The 16,926-nt window shown below is 36.3% G+C and overlaps 1 protein-coding gene across 1 annotated transcript in view; it reads left to right on the forward strand.

Annotated features, from left to right (window-relative positions):
* ATG5 (autophagy related 5) overlaps nucleotides 1-16,926 on the forward strand; it is a 79,890-nt gene that overhangs the window by 23,985 nt on the left and 38,979 nt on the right. Inside the window, exon 5 of the mRNA XM_085306919.1 lies at nucleotides 9,423-9,517. Coding sequence (XP_085163045.1) covers nucleotides 9,423-9,517 — 95 coding nt within the window. The remainder of the gene's footprint in view (nucleotides 1-9,422; nucleotides 9,518-16,926) is intronic.

The raw sequence follows: 16,926 nt of genomic DNA on the forward strand, positions 1-16,926 counted from the left end.
TAATAATGCATGCATTATATTTTATAATGTATTTTACTGTTATGTGTATATACTGTTATGTAGGAAGAATATAATGCTTGCTCTTACTGTAGAGCTTCCAAAAAGTTAAATGGCCCTATTGAATTGTCATTATTAAGGGAAAATATCCTACAAACTATGCAAACAAACTATATCCTACAAAAAATAGTATGCAATATTTAATCCTTTAGTTCATGTGATTTTTCTTTTCATCTTAATGTCCGAATCAGTTCTGTATATATTTGTTTCAGATATGGATCAGGAAGAAATTAAAAAATCTGGTGGGTTTTAGGGGCAGAAATCATGTTTTTCTGAAGAGTAACACACAGGAATACTATAACCCTGGAGCTTGAACATTTCTAGTGCCATATATTACCAGCATCGTTTTGTGTTGTGTATGTATAGCCCGGTCAGATTTGATATGCATATGTTTCTCTTATTTGTAGAGAACTAGTAGTAGCAGTGTTGTTCTCTTTACCTAGGCCCAGGATGATGAGCATGCTTTGGTAACTATGAACAAATCTTTGTAATCTCAAATGGAGTTTTGTAACCTAAATGCCATTTGAAACTTAAATTAGGCAATATGTACTTAGAAAATTATTTTTTAATAAGAGAATGAACCAGCTATTACTTTTAAATCACAAAACCCTCTTTTTTTCCCCCTTTCTTATATCTCTACCAAAGTGGTGGTATCTTTGCTTGTTCTATTTATAGTGATTTCATTAACTAGAAGGACTAAGTAATTCCTTTGAGCTTTGAAAATGAGCATATTGGTTAAAGAAGAATTAAAAAAAAAGAAAAAGCTGTTGCTATCTTCCTGGTTTGTGATTAAAAATTTCTGGAGGTGCATCTAATTACTTGTAATTATTGTCTGTACCTACTTATCCTGAAGTTAAGAGGGTGGCATATGCCGTGTGTTGGGGTCACTGATGTTGTAGAATCTGGTGAATGTCATAGATTCAAGTGGCCCTGCATGAGTACTGTCCAGATCTGATTTGATGCTGAGCTGAGGCTGATAAATTTGACTAGATTCAGGCTGAACCTGCAGAATGAATCAGATGCATAAGAATAGGCCTTTACTTTTTTTTTTTTTGGGGGGGGGTCCTCCCTGCCCTCAGTAATGGATTATGGTAGGGATTTCCAACTTAGTTCTGCAGCGTGTACTGGCTCATTACCCCTTCTGCATGAATGACTGAATTAATGATGTACCCTTGCAATATTATGATTCTAAATGGTACAAAACAAAACTGACTTTTGCCTTACTACTCTTCTGTGCTGCCAAGGTGACTACTTGCATATCCATTCTCTTAACACTGTAAAGATGGAGAAATGAAGGTGGCCTGAATTCCCTCCCTTTGCTTTCCCAGCTCTACTCTTAGTGAGGATCCAGAGCAGAGCTGCTATGTGCATGAGGCCAGTGAGATCCCATCAGCTTCAAAAGGAGGGGGAAAACAACTGTGCTAAGCAGAAAATAGAGAAAAGCAAAAGCCATTCTAGTACTCACAATGCTGCCTTATACTGAAGTCTTCACCATGAGATGAGGTACTAGTGCCTCCTAATGTTTTCATGATCTTGTGTTGAATGACTTCTTGTCTAATGAGAACCATTAAACCTGGAAGGAGCAAGCTCAGAAGCCTCTGCATCCTGGGTACAAGTAATCTGCCAGCTATGTAAACTGTTGGTATATACTGGATAGTTTTTATTGCTGTTATAGGTTCAAGAGCTTTGGGTTTTGTCCTCATTTTGACCCTCTTTCTTCTGGAATTTAACCATTTCTTCAAGACTTCATATTTTGGTGGCTATATTTTCCTTTCTTTCCACACTTGTGCGTATCTGAGCATTTACATGGTATGTTGCTGTAAGCAGGAAGGAGGAATACACATCTACATCTCCACTGGTTTTCCCTCACTGTTGGAGCGGTGTCTAGATCAATTTAGTGTTCTGGTATTTATGACCTAATACGCTTGTTTCATGTTTTTTGAATTTGCAGTGCAGTTACTGCAACCTTTGTTCTTGCTGCCTTGTTCCCCTGCTTTATTTAATTCATTGATCCTGCTCCTTGCAACAGTGTTCAAAGGGAGGAAGGTGTTTTCCCCAAGCATGTTGCCATCATAGTTTGGGCGTGGATGCAGTGTTTTTCTAGTGAGACAAGTAACCTATGGGATTTGTTGTATCGTGTTTGTTTCCAGTGTTCTTGGGTATGGACTGCTACCTTCCAGACCTCCTGTTAGAGCCAGTGAACCTCTCATCATCAAATCTTTAATTGAAAAGATTGTTTAATGTAGCTGTGTGGACCAGCTGTAAATCACAGACTGTCCCCATGGATCACTGTATATTTGGCACCAGTGAGGTCTGAAGCTTACTCACTTGTTTGCTAAATGTAATAGGGGCTTAATATTGGTAAAGCACTGCTGTGTTTTGTGAAAAGTCTTAAGCAGATAGTTTGCACCTGTGCTGTGATTCTTACTTCATTTCATTTGTTGTTGTATATGTGATGAGGTCTTTTTCAGAGCATGGAGCTCCAAAACTTTTTATGCAAAAAGATTCTTGCGGTATGCTTTAAAAACTAGATGGTCTGAGTAAGAAATAAGTCAAACTAATTCATCATATATTTATGAAARTAGCAGTAGCATGTATTCTCTATTGTAACTGAATATATAACACAAGGTGTTTGAAAATGTCTTCATTTTTAATAGCAAATGGTAATGCTGATTCCTTATCTCCATGGCTCCTGTCTTCTGCATTTTTTTCAAATATTTGATAGACCTGGAGGCAAATTGAAGAATCTTTGCTTGTATTTCTCTAAATCTGCTTTGCTTAGATTTAAGTGGTGCAGAAACTTTACTTTTTACTGCCTCCTTGCTTTCTTCCTCCCTCCCGCCCCCCCCCCCAGCCATGTCRTTTCCTGAGGTATGCTGAAGGAGGCATACAGTCTAAGTAAACTTATCTTTAAAAGACAGAACTTTATATGTGAATTGAACTTTCCTTAGCTTTTTTTATTTGTATTTTGAAATGCCTCTAAGTTGTTTTCAGCTAGTAAGCTCCTGAACTTTTGTGACAGGCATGCAATAATATTAAAATTCCTCAACTTTTAAGGAAAGCTTTAATTTAGAAAGAGCATAATAGATGTTATGTCGGAGTGTTAGGCTCTTCTATTTTTGTGTATGTAAACAAAAAATAATCACAGGCAGAGAAGCCATTAAAGCATTCAGGCTATCTAGGTTTGGAGCTGAGTCCAGGAGAATGGGTGAAACTCAGGAGTCATTTTCCCTTTGACTTAGCAAAGTAAGCTGTAACAAGCCCTGCTGCTCAGTCGTCATCTTTTTTTTTTTTTTTCAATACAACCTTATGTGCAAGAAGTAGATTGCAATATTTTGTTTGATACTAACCAGCACTTTCTCTTTAGTTTAAGCCACAGTACTTACTGAGATCTCCTGCTTTTCGGCCATACAAAAATCTTAAATTAAGTAGTAAGTGTGCATTTTCACATATGACTTTTCACATACAACCAGCAAAAAGAAGGTATGCCATTTTGATTTTTTTCCCTTGAACTTTTCCCGATTTACTGATTTCTACATAGGGAAACTATGCATGTATGTTTAAAAAAGTGAAAAGAATCACACAGATGTTGGTAAGGTATGACATTCTTTGAGTGCTGTTGCTTCAGTACATGAGAYGTGAAAATATTCTTCACATCATTCTGTGGCTACCTTCTGTCATTTACATTACTGGAACAGTTACTATCCTCCTACCTCTCCACATCCAATAGTTTACCTCCTTGCCTGAAGACAGCCTGAAAAGACTAGTGAACTTGTCTGCCGTCTTTAACTGTGGATTTATACAATCTGTCACTTGTATGATCTAGCAAAATATGCAAGTAACCTGAATGTCTAAAAAGAAGAGTGTTTTTTTTTTCTAACTGTGGATTATGGCAATGTGTAAAACAGAAAAGAAAAAAAGTCTTGAGATTTAAAAGTGCCATACAGATATTGTAAACAATGCTGTCAATAGGCCAGTACTGAATTTTACCAGCCAGCAAAGGTCAGGCATGTATCTGAGTCTTCCTAAAATTCTTGACAGTCTTGGTTATCTGCGTTTTTGTTTTATAAGAGTAAGAACAGTGAGTTTAGATGGCTTAAAGTCACTTGCAGAGAGGTCTTTAAATAGCTGARAAATGAGAATAACCAGCTGTAAATAGTGTTTCTAAATAGGCTAATAAAATTAATTTTGAAATGTTTAAAATGTTTATCCTTCATCAGCAAAGTTGATTCATGTTGAGGCATACTGCACAAAATTTAACTTTGTATAAAATTGCTTAGAATTGCTCTTCAGTCAGCAGAATTATGTGTACCTATAGAGTTTGTTTCTGGAAACAACACAGAAGTAGAATTGATGCTGAATTTTGAGAAGATTCTTTTCTGGCTTTAACAGTTAAAGGCAATGTTTGTTAGAACACAAGTCAGTAGAAAGTATGTTTAGTTTAGTGTTAAGAAAACACACTTTACATCATCTGCTTACAGCTATAGGTCTCCGTACAATATGGTTCCGGGTTATATGAATGATGTGATAGATTGCACCCATAGCAAGTTTTTTTTATGATTAAAAGAAAAAAATTGCAGTGGTTAATACACTGGAAGGCAGGTCTGCCATTCAGAAGGACCTTGATAAGCTAGAGTAACAGGCCAACAGGAGCCTCCCAAAGTTAACTGACCCAAGTGCGAAGTCCTACAGAAGAGACAGAAAAAAATCATACTTCATTGTACCCTCTGGACTAACGGGGAAGCAGCTTTGTGGAAAGGAGACTTGGTGGACACATCTACTGAACAAAAGCCATCAGTGTGCTCCTGCAGAAATGAAGATTAAACAGTGGGCTGCTTTAACCATTGCCTCCACAAGCAGATAGCTAGCTGGTGATGGAAGTGACTGCTCAGAACTGGTAAACTGTGTTGGGGATGCTGTGTCTGCTTTGGGATCCTAGGGAGGAAAAAACGTTAACAAAAAGAGTCTCTAGCCTTCTGCTAGGAAATGCCATTTTAACTGAGCGTATGCCATGGCCACTGTGCTCTCATCTTTTAAATCCAAATAATAAATTTATAGCAATTACATTTATTTCAATGACTATTAAGTGATCTCCAGTCTTATTTAATAGATGTTTAGTCTTGCCGTTCTCAAGGSATTGTCTTTTAACGACTTTTTTGAGACTGTTTTAAAGGAGACTTTAAAGGCATGAATTATTTCAGTGATAGTTCTCTGAAGATGCGTATTATGCTCATGTTTGGCTTGCTGTGTTTGTAGATTCATGTTTGAGGTTTGTTTAATCTGTTGATTGGTTAATTTGTATATTTGTATACATCACTGTTATTATAGACAGCATTAAGTTCTTGTAGTCTTACTACTCTTTCTTAACATTTCTGTATATGTGAATGCATATTCTCAAAACTTCTTTTCGATTCTGTACATCTACATCTTCTGTTCCCTAATACTGTAGGCTAGTGTCTGGTGTTGAGACATGCAATGACTGCATTCCTAATAAATGAATATTTATAAATAAAATCTTTATCAATGGTTTAGCTGATACATTTTCAGCTGTTTCTCTTTTCCATTATTTGACTGTTAAATTTCCAATCTTTGACATGAAATTCAGAGAGAGAAATTTTGTGTATCACTTCAGGCAAAGGTAGATAGCAGCTTTTCTCTCTTGTTTCAGAAGTATGATTAGTAGTCATTTGCCATTTTAATGCTATCACTAATTTCATTGCTCCCTTCAAACCTTATTGCCATTAATTTAAATATTGTTATTCAGATGTGAACATCTGCCTTTTGCAAGTACTACTTTTTGCTAATATAGAAACTCTTTATCACATTGGTCAAGCACTTTCATAAAAACAAGTTGGATCATGGAAAACAAAAGTAATCAGATGTGACTATTATAGGAGTCTAGATATTGTGTATCATGTAGGCTGCGTAACCTTTTTTTTTAGGGGAGGGAGATGAGCGTGTAAAGTGTTTTTGCTGATAAGTAGAGAACTCTTCCTTGTTTACTGGCTTGCCAAAAACTTGAGTTTTGTTTTGATTGTCAAATTTCCGGCCAGCAGCTTGCTGCTTTTAATTCCTGTGTAGCAAAAGCTCTAATGAGCTCTTACTGCATGTAGAGCAGTAGTAGCTTCCTTAAGTACCTTTTGTCAAGAGGTACTGACATACAAAAATTGAAAATCAGAATGTTGAATCCTTTCACTCATATTTTCAAGTTGTACTTTTTTTTTTTTTTTTTTTTTTTCCTAGCTTTGAATCTTAAGGGTTCTGCTAAAGCCGTTATTTTTGGATGGTATATTTTGGATCCTTAGCGTTCAGTCAATGCATCCAATGATAATAAAAGCGGTTGCTAGGTTCATATGTATCAATATGGTTTTGCAGTGATTTTTTTCTTGCTGCTTTCTTTAAAATTATATGGTTAACTCTTTATACCCAACTCATCTTCCTGTAGTAAAAATATTGTACCCATAAAAATGTTTGGAACACAGTAATATAAGGTTATGAAGATCACTTAGCTTAGATATTTTCAAACAGTGCTATACACACGCTGTAGGCGTGCCTTAAAATGTCTGACTCCATTGTGTCTAGCTAATTTACCAGGAAATTTTTCACTTTCCTAGATATTAGGTGGCTTGACAAAACCTATTTGATTGTAACATGTTTATTGTTGGACTGTCATGCTTTTATTGCTGTTATATTTAGAAACTACTGAATTTACTAGAAATGAAGAATTTTTGGTGAAATAAGAGATTGTCTTTAGTGTTGTCTAAGTGTTCAGAGAAGAATTAGAAAAGTATAAACTCTTAAATAATTTACCTTAAATAAAATTACCAACAATTGGTTGGGGAATAGAGGAGAAAAGTATCACTGGACAGCTAAGCTATTTACACTTTTATGTTAGAGGAAGTAGATGGGAGATTAAATAACAGATAAACCTGAATATAATGTAGAAAGTTGTAGGCAAAAAAAATATGCTGATGTTGTGTTAAATGCAAATACAGGTTTAAAAGAATATGCTGAAGAGAGAGAAACCGAATCTTTACATTAAATGTAGCTGCAGTTTTCTCCCCTCCACCCCCTCCCAGCTTAAAATAGGAAAGGACAGAGAGCACTCCTGGGGCGATCTCCTTAGTTACTGGTAGTAGAGAACAGATTGCTTTTACTTAATAATTTTCTTCAAAATAGTCTGTTTGCCCCTATGTATACATAATGAGCTTGAACTGCTATGATCAGCTTTTGGAATCTTTTTAACATCCCTAATTTTAGACAGATGTTTCTTGTGTTTATGCATCATCTGTCACATGATTTCAGGGAGGTATGGTAGCCAGAATGAAAAATGGAAGTGAGCTGGCTGTGGATGACCCGAGTCTAATTTTTTTGTCCTACAAGGATTCACTTACTTGCTGTAGATGCCGTAAGGAACTCTATGCTTCTTACCATAAGTCTGTTGCTTGTTCAGAATTTCTTGTTCTGCTGATCTAAAACATGTGCTGCTCATCTCTGTTGCATTTTGAAAACAATAAACAGTCTACTTGACTTTCCTAGGTACTATAATTTGAGCATTAAACAAGTAAATTAACATTTGTTTTGTTTTTTGTTCAGGTAGGGTGTCTCCAGGATGTAGATTCCTTGTTTAAGGATCTAAGGTCCTCTGAAGCTCACTAGCTTAAATAGGTGTTTATTACTTAATTTTTGTGTATTGCCATAATTAATCATCTTACTGAGTGTACAGTAGAGGCAGAAGTAGTAATTGTGCTATAGATTAGTGCCTACTGTATGATGCCTGTCCACATAGTTTGTTGTGAAAGCTGTAAGCCATTTTCTGAACACTGTTTCCAAATGTGAGGATGGTATGCTAAATCTTTACCTTCCCATTGGCAGAGTACAGAGTTCAAGAAGAGTATGCAGTCATCTTTCTGTCAAACATTATAAAAGCAAATACGTGACTCTGGGCTTCCCAAGTGGGGGCTTGCTTGGGTGCAGTTAGCATGCAGAGCTGTTGGGGTCACTGGCACCTGCTGCAGCTGCCAGCAGGAGAGATGCAGGCTTAGCACCCTGCATCCAGGCAGTTCCTAATCCCTGGCAGGTGCCTGTGTTGTGATGCTCATGGTGGTTCAGATAAGTACTTATCAAGAACTACTTACTGCTAATCAAGAAACAAGGATGCAGAAAAAGTTTTAGATAAGCATCAGGAAATGCTTCTACGGAGTGCCTGGTAGTAGTTTGTTTACTGTTTCTTGGAAAATCCTGCTTTGTCATATTCATTCAGGAAAAGCAACGTGCATCAAACTCTGCAATATGTATTAGCTTATGCCCTTGGTCACTGACTGGCAGCTATGTTGTGTGCTTGGGGAGTGATGCAAATCTCAGATGTTCTGCAATTGCTTTAGTTGTTACTAAGCATGTGGGTAGTTAGAAGAGCCTTTGCTCGGTGGGATAGATTTCTGAATTGGTTCATGGTGATTGAATTCTAAACCAGTTATGTTTAGTCTTTTTGCAATTCAGCTGAACACTGTTCTGGGAGAGATATAGTCCTCCAAAAAGAATAGTCTCTGACTATCTATTGTATTTCGTCATGAAGTGTTAGGGCCTATGAGGAAACTTGTCCTTTGTTCTTCCTATTCTAATGCTGCCTTCTCCAGTAATGCTAGTGTTAGCTTTATTCGTCTTAATTCTTTGTACTCCTTTCTGTCACTTCTGGTTTGCTTATTTGATTTGAATAACTGATTTGCATCTATAAAGGCACGTACCACTCTAGACCTATGCTGCTATTAATGTGTTTTACAAGTTTTAATCATAAAGTTATCTTCCTCAGACATTACAAGAATCAAATAATGTATTATATGCAGTGTTGAGCTTCTTWTACTAAACAAAGTTATCTGGCTATTATTAACAAAAACGTATTTCAAGTATAGCAAGCTTTTATTTTCAGATCATGCCATCAAACTGGCAGTACATTTTCTGATTTTATTGTATATCATTGCAGATTATCTGAAGACTTATGTATCCAAATATAACCACCTCAAAGGGTTTTTTTTTTTAGTGCTTTTTAGTTTCTCTAGCTTTTGCATGTATTGTTCATCTATAGTTAAAAACAATTAGATCTTTTTAACTAGATGCAAGACTGTGCAACAGTAGCAAGAGAGTGTAGGAAACAGGCACTATTAATTCAGGTAGTGCAATTTGTAATGCACAGCGCTATTTCTCTGGCAATGGAAGAAGCTRTATGAATTCAAGGTGCTTTCTCTTTCAGTTCAATAACTTACTGTATTACTGTTTTCATAGGAGGATGCAGATGATTGCAGATGTCTTTTTAGCTAAAGAAGAAYATATGGTGTTTGTATTAACAGAATCCACTTTTACCTTCACAGATAAATTTGAGCAGTTTTGGGCCATAAATCGAAAACTCATGGAGTATCCTCCAGAAGACAGTGGATTCCGATACATCCCATTTAGAATTTATCAGGTAGGAGAAAATGAAATAAAAATTTTACCGAACTCTTCTAAGATGTCATATAACATAATCTCAATTGTGTGGAATCATGTATATTATTTTTTAATGTTATGGTAAACCTTAGTTTGTATACTCATCTTTGTTGGACTCTTGAGTTGGATGAATTTAGCAAAGCCAAATGGACAGTATTTATTCTAATAAGTGTTTGTCATTCATTGCGTGAGAAGGGTGTAATACTCAAGAATGTACAGAAGATGGTATAGATGCCTTAAAAAAAAAAAAGGCAAATTCTGTCATTAAAAAAACTGCTACAGGTGAAGACTGCTTTGAATGTAAAATGCCCTCTAAAAGGGCAAAGTCAAACATTTGGGGAACAACCCCTTTTCTCTCAGCACCTACATAGGCTTCTCTTGATGGTATTCTAAGGCCCCATGAATGGTTTAAGTCTTACCTTTGTCTTCTAATCATCTCCTTATATTTTCTAAATTTTTAGAAACTTTTCAAGTTGAAAAAAAAAAGTGTATACATCTGTGACATGTTTTATGATATATTCTCAGTGTGAGCGTTTTTTCRTTTATATGTTGGAAAAGTTCTAACATAAGATAAAAATGAAACAGTTTTTGTTTTCCAGATCTGTGGAGGTTTTTTTGATCTGGTGAAAGCTGGTTGTCTACAGTAATCTTTTTAGCATTACTGAAACTAAGATAACTTCTGTAATGTGTCTAGTGATAAAAGCTTAGCAATTAGTCAGTGAAGTAAAATGTCTTAATCATAGAATCAGTAAGGTTGGAAGGGACCTCTGGAGATCATCTAGTCCAACCTCCCCACTCAGCAGGTTCACCTGGAGCATGGTAGACAGGGTTGCATCCAGGCGGGCCTTGAAGATCTCCAGAGAAGGAGACTCCACAACCTCTCTGGGCAACCTGTGCCAGTGCTCCGTCACTCTCACAGGGAAGAAATTCCCCCTCACGTCTTGCAGTGTGTTTAAAAATAAAATAACTACATAAATGTTGTCTCTTCTTCAGGATATCTATTAATAAAATAGTGGTTGTCTGAGAATTCAAAGAGTACCTGTGGGGTGTGAATTGAAGCTATTGGGTTGCATTTACTTGTGCTAAACAGACTTAGAAAACTCTCACAAATTGTGTGGATTACTTGCACATTTTTCTGTCTTTTGTTGGTTATTTTAAATGTAAAATAGTTTATCCATTCTATGCTTCTTAAATTTTATAATAAATAATAAATTTGAAACTAAATTAGATTTACAAGATAGTTCTTGTAGACTTCTGAAACTAATAACTGACTAATGAAAATAGTTTAATTTTGCACTAATAGTTGCTTTTTGGCTCACTTCTGTCATGCCTTTTTCAGGGATTAGAACTATACTTGAAGATCATAGAAAGTGTTGACAATTAGTTGTAACCTTATGTAATCTTCCTCAAATCTCACACTAACTTTGATTTTTTTTTTTCTAATTTAATATACCAATCTTATTTTTCCCAGAAGCTTTTTATTTGGAGAAAAATTCCTTGAGATATGTACAATTTTTTTCATGTCTCCTCAATTTTTTAGCAGTAAGCTTGGGATGAAGTTTCGAATTAAGCATAGTTAGAAGCTTATACAGAATTCATGTAGTCTATCATGAATTAAGCAGTTTTGCTCTGTCCTGTCTTTAAGATTGAAATGTTTACGTCTATATATATTTATATTTTGTACCTGTCACTATAGGAAAAGCCTTTTATTCATGGTAATGATATTACTTTATAATCGGCTTTAATGACTCATTAAAATATATCAACCTACATGATCTTGCTATGGGACTGATGTAATTTTTCATGTTAGATATAGGACAGATTTACTGTCATAATGAAACCTTAGATTGAGAACGGAAGTCAGTTATTTTGTCGAAGATCGTAGCAGATGGCAAGGTTCGTATGACAATCAAAAACTATGTATCAGAGAAAGTAGTTCACTCAGTATTTTATTTGTTGGTAACCAAGTTATTTATTCTTTAGTAGTCTTTTTGAAGAAAAATCTTTTAATAGTAACTACAGAAATGGGTGTGCTAAGTGGAAATTTTGCTGCTTGAATAAAGTAGGGATCTTTAAGTCATGAGGGAAGACTTCTGTAATATCACATGATTTCATGCTAGGAAAGTTGAAAAAAATCCAAAACAAAAGCAAATTCAATAATATCTATCCCTTTACGTATGTTGGTAGTACTTGATGATAAACATCTTTGTCACCTTTTCTTTGGAAACCCTTGCTTGAGTGTACTCAGTAAGCCTATTTGAGTGTACCTCAAATACCTAAATAAGACTGTAAAGTTAAACGCAAATGAAGATGATACTGAGGCAGTCCTTTGGAAGGCTTGTGTACATTATTTTCAGTAATACTGTTCTTAATAGTTACAAATACTTTCAGTGATGTTGCTCCCTTTCAGAAGGTTGATGCAGGTATTCCTAACGTTTTTTTTGGTTTGGTTTGTTACTGTGTGCACTAATTACTGCTCATCATAAAAGCTTATGTATTTAGAGGAATTTTCAGAAAGTGTTAAGAGTAGTGAGATTATACCTTTTTTTCAAGTAAGGAGTCCATTCTTCTCAGCAKAAATCTACAGTACCTAGTGACAGACTTGCATATGCTGAAATAACTGACTCAAAAGTATTCTTAAGACATCTTTAAACATCCCACCCTCTTAAATGCATTTTAGTTCCCTTTTGGATGACAAAATTGGGCTTTGTATTGTAATTGCTTGTGTATACATAGGTAGCTACCTGAAAGCTAGTTTAGCTTTGGTTTGTACCAAAGTAGGCATTGATTCCCTWCATATTTTCACATAACATTTTTTGTAGATGCTTAAAGATACATGGGTGGATAGCAGGAACTTACTAGGCTGTTGCAGAATCATGGATGTGTATGAATGTCAGGGTTTTATAATGCTTCCTTTAAGAGCTATGATGTTCCCAGACTTCTAGCACCGTTGCCTTCAGTAGGCAGAGTTCCTCCTCTTACTCTCTGTAGCCTCCATTACCCCAAAGTACTAGAAGATAATTCTGTGAACTGCCTAGATTGCTTTTGTTTCTGTATGAAGTGAGTGAATATTTTTCTTTAAATAAATGTGCTAGATTGTGGTAAAAGTGCATTAAATGTAAATCAGCTAAGAAAATCAGTCTTATAGTGGTCAAATCTGACTTTGGAGAAAGTTGCTATAGAAGAATGCATACAATAAAGTAAAACTTGCTTGCTTTTCAGTGAAGGCCTGATATATTCAAAACTCAAAGGCTCTTTCATTTGTAAAGCTTGTCTATTAAAATACATTTCTAAAGAATAATATGAATCATACCTCATGTGGTATCCAAATCTGATGGTGTGTGGGGGAGAGATGGCAAAAATACGAGCAGAGTACTTGGCTAAGTCAGAACTAAACTAACCACAGGTAATTTTAAGCCTTTGTCCAGCACCTCTTACGTGTAGCAACTAAGATTGGACTAGAATCTTAGCATGTACCGTAAGAAACATTGAAAAAGATTAAATGTCATTAATGACTAGTTGAATTGCAAATTTAAAAGCTAGCTAACTTCAGCTTTTAAAAGTTAGCTAAGAGATTCTGGAGGTTGTATTACCAACTCTCATTGTCTAAACTGTTCCTTATGGAGCTCACACCAGATGAAGCTTTGAGATAGGTGGAAACTTTCTAATAGAGGCAGTTTAAAAATAGTGTTTATATTTTTGTGACAGTTTTCCTTATTCACACATGGCTAGGGGGAGATGTGGGGGGGGAAGTGCCCACATCATCACTTCACACACATAAGCGGCTATGTGCTCAATTGATAGTTGGAGTTGATAGTTGCATGAAAATCTTTTTGCTCTAATAGTACTGTTGAATAGAATGATTTTGCATTTGTTTGAGGGAGAAAGTAATAGTAATGTATGAAATATATTATGCATCTAAAAGGTGCTGCTTTTCTTATACAGTACTAGAGCTAGTTTGGCTTGATATTTTTTTTTTCTTTCCCCATCAGACTAGTTGGTTTTTCATTTTCTAATTGAACAAACTATAGGCTGATAAATAACAAGAAGTTTTCATCAGACTGTGCTAAAGCCTCTGGCTCCAGGCATTAGAAGAGAACATATCAGTCAAACTGGAGAGGAGTCTCTCTATATATTAGCAGAGACTGGCCTCATCAACCACTGTCTGCTGTCTTGTCCTGCAGATGGGATTGCTCTCGGTCTCGCTTGTTGCTGTGCATGTAGTTTGTGATGATCCCTGAGCTCTGATAACCCTCTCTGTCATGCCGGCTCCTTGTCTCTCCTCACAGTCTCCATCTCTCTCTTTCTCTCTCTCTCTCTCTCTCTCTCTCTCTCTGCCTCTCAGCGCCTCTCTCTATGCATCTCTCTGTCTCCCTCCCTCCTGCTTACTCTGTCGCTCCCTGTCACACTCTCCTCTCCTTGGCCTCTATCTGTCCCCAGCCAGCTCTCAGTTTCTCCCACTTGCCCTCTCGCTCTACCTCTTCTCGCTCTGTCTCACTCTTTCTGCCACAAATGTTTTCCTGTTGTGTGGGATTATTCCACTAAGGTGCAGCCCTTGCAGTTCAGTGACTGCATGGTCCCAGCGAGTCTGTGGGACAAGATACTGGGGATGGGTATTGTGAGGGTTGCCTGCTATCTCCGTAACAGCGTGCCCATCATCCCGTTGGGAATGTGAATTGCATGTGTCAGATTATTTGGAGTCTACCTTACTAGTACAGAGGATTTAAAGTTGAAATAGTAATTTTATTTTCAAGAATGAAATGTAAAAGCATGAGAAAGAGGATGAAATAAGACTAGTCACGATAGGAAGACTGCTGAGCTGTTCTAGAGCCTCACTAGGTTGAGGTAGGCTAGGTGTCTTTTTGCCMGCCCAAGAGATGATGATCCAGGATTATTTGCTTGCTTGTTCCTTTATTAGAGTATTAGATATGTGATGGTATTGGAATGAGGCTTTGCCTCTGTTTTCTAAGGGTTTTGAATAAGTTAYTGATTTTATTGCCTAATTGTGGAGTAGGCCTTGGCTTTGCAAAGGTTTTTTCCTATCATAAATCCTGTAAAATTTTGTGGCAAATTGTACAATCACAAATTGTTTTGATGTAGATCTGCTTTAGTAACATAACTGAAATTTGCCATATTTTGGAATATACTGGTTAAATCTAACATATTGCTCTTCATGTTGAAGTTGCAGTATTGATGTGGCTACTCTGACTTGTCCTGTAAAACCAGGGAGGTGGGAGGAGGGAGCAAAGTATTCCAAGACTTTGTTGTTCTCTGGCCCGGTAACTGACTTGGAAGCCCAGCAGGGCCCTTTCTCAAGCAGTGGAAAACCTTTATTCATGTCTTCGTGCTAGTTGGCAGAGCTCAGATAATCAGTTCCAAAGACCATTACAATTATGCAGATCAGTGCCACTGACCTGTGTAATGATAGATGTTCAAAAGCTTAAATCAAAGCAGATCTTTTGGAAGGATGTTGGATCCAATTGTAAAGACCTCAAGTGATAATTTTATACTAGTAAGCTCAACTTTTTTTATTCTGCACAAAAAGTCTCTTTGCATTTCAAGGTTGAATTTGCCCAACTTCAACTCCAGTTCTTAGATTTTTTTGCCTTCTGCCACTTTAAAGCCTTCTGACTTCTAAGTTCACATAGAGAGGTGATATCAGCAACTTCAATTTTATTTGATAAACTGAATCAACTGAGCTCTTTGAGGCTGGCTTGCTTGCCTGTGCTGAAGCTGTTTTGTAGTCGTCTTCTCAAACACTAGCTAATATTTTGGTAAGACTCAAGGCTAGTATTAAAGTTTGGGAGACCAAAAGTTAAGTTTGATTATACAAGATTTTAGGTTAGAAATACTTGAAGGGTTGGTAGGGTAAAGTTAGCTATTTCTTGAAACTGCAAGTTTCAACCAAAATAGCTAGAAAATATAGCTGCTATCGACCTGAAGAGGGCAACACAACACAGCAAGTTTCTATCTCTTGTTGGCTAATGCAAAATGCTGTCAAATAGACGTGTATATAATCCTGTGTTCAACTTTTTTTTTTCTTATTAAAAGTACCAATTTCATAAATCGCTCTATTTTCAGTAGGTCTTTTATTTCTTAAAACATTCTTTTTAAAAGAGCAATTATGAGTGAATGAAAGACTCTTGCCAAATTATGTTTAGTTTGTCTAACAGTGCTATGCTCAACTCAATTTCTGTCCTAAAAAAATTAAAAAATTGTTTCATAGTAAAATAGAGTGTACAGAATGACTTAGTTTTAAAACCAATAGGTCAGTGCTGAAGAAACACTGAAAACTCATGCTTTTACCCATTTTAAATTTCTTCAAAAATCAAATCTCTATGAATAAGAAAGTATAGAAGCTTTGGTAAACAAATATTTTTCCTAATGCCTCCTTATAAAGAAAATAAAACTTGCAGGGAATATTCTGTATGGGCAGCAAGACCCATAAATTACTGTGAATACTTGTTTTCTAAACTTGATTGATGTTCAGTTCTGCACTAGAAGTGTTATCTTTTAATAGCTGTTTAACAAATTGTCACCTTCAGCCGAAGGTTTCTATCGTCACAGTTGAGGTTCCATAATTGTGTGAGCTCTTGTGGTTCACTTAAATGCAAAGTGAAATGGGCTAGCTCAGTCCATCTGCTGCTGAAGTTCATGATTTTTTGTGTTAAGAGGTGTTCATGCAGTCCTTGTGAAAGACTTCAAAGAAACCAGGTGCAAGATCAGCCTTGTGCCTTTCAGAGTCATGCTGCAGGATGGGGGCTTCACAGAGTTTAAAAGAAAAATTCTGGGATTATATACTGTATTTGTTATCAGATATGTGACTAAAGCTTATGCAAATGTGGCTGTTACCTGGAAACCTGTCAGTCTGCCTAGTTGAAAGCTATTGTATGAGTTGCACAGAGCTCGAGGAGGGAGACTGAGAAGAGATGAGGCTATAAAGCCTTAACTTCGGTAGCTACTCTGAGCTGTGGTTGCACTGTTACCAAGCTGGATAGCTTTAAGATAGCTCGGGCTTGTCCAAATCAGCTGCAGTAGTACTTCTGAGTTGAACATAAGCATGATTTGTATACAGAGAGTAGTTGTGCTCATATGAGAAAGGAGTGAGTTTGAGGTTCTGAATTATGTTGTAACTGGTTTAGATAACTTAGGGATATCCAATATTCTGCGCGTTGGGGAAAACTGTGCAATATTTAATTTTTAAATCTTTTTTTATCTTATCTGATTCTCTTTTGATACACCTAGATTCTTTCAGGATCTAAAGCAGTAGTATCTCGCTGAATAAAGTTACTTTGTGTAAACTATTGCATAGATTTTTATTTTTTAATTTACGTTAGCAAAGCATTCAATTTGTGTTGAGCTGTCATGAAATAATTGACAGTCTGGTGA

The sequence above is a fragment of the Rhea americana genome, unplaced genomic scaffold (genome assembly GCF_003343005.1).
Source record: "Rhea americana isolate MKP2758 unplaced genomic scaffold, rheAme1 scaffold_25, whole genome shotgun sequence".
Taxonomy (NCBI): Eukaryota; Metazoa; Chordata; class Aves; order Rheiformes; family Rheidae; genus Rhea; species Rhea americana.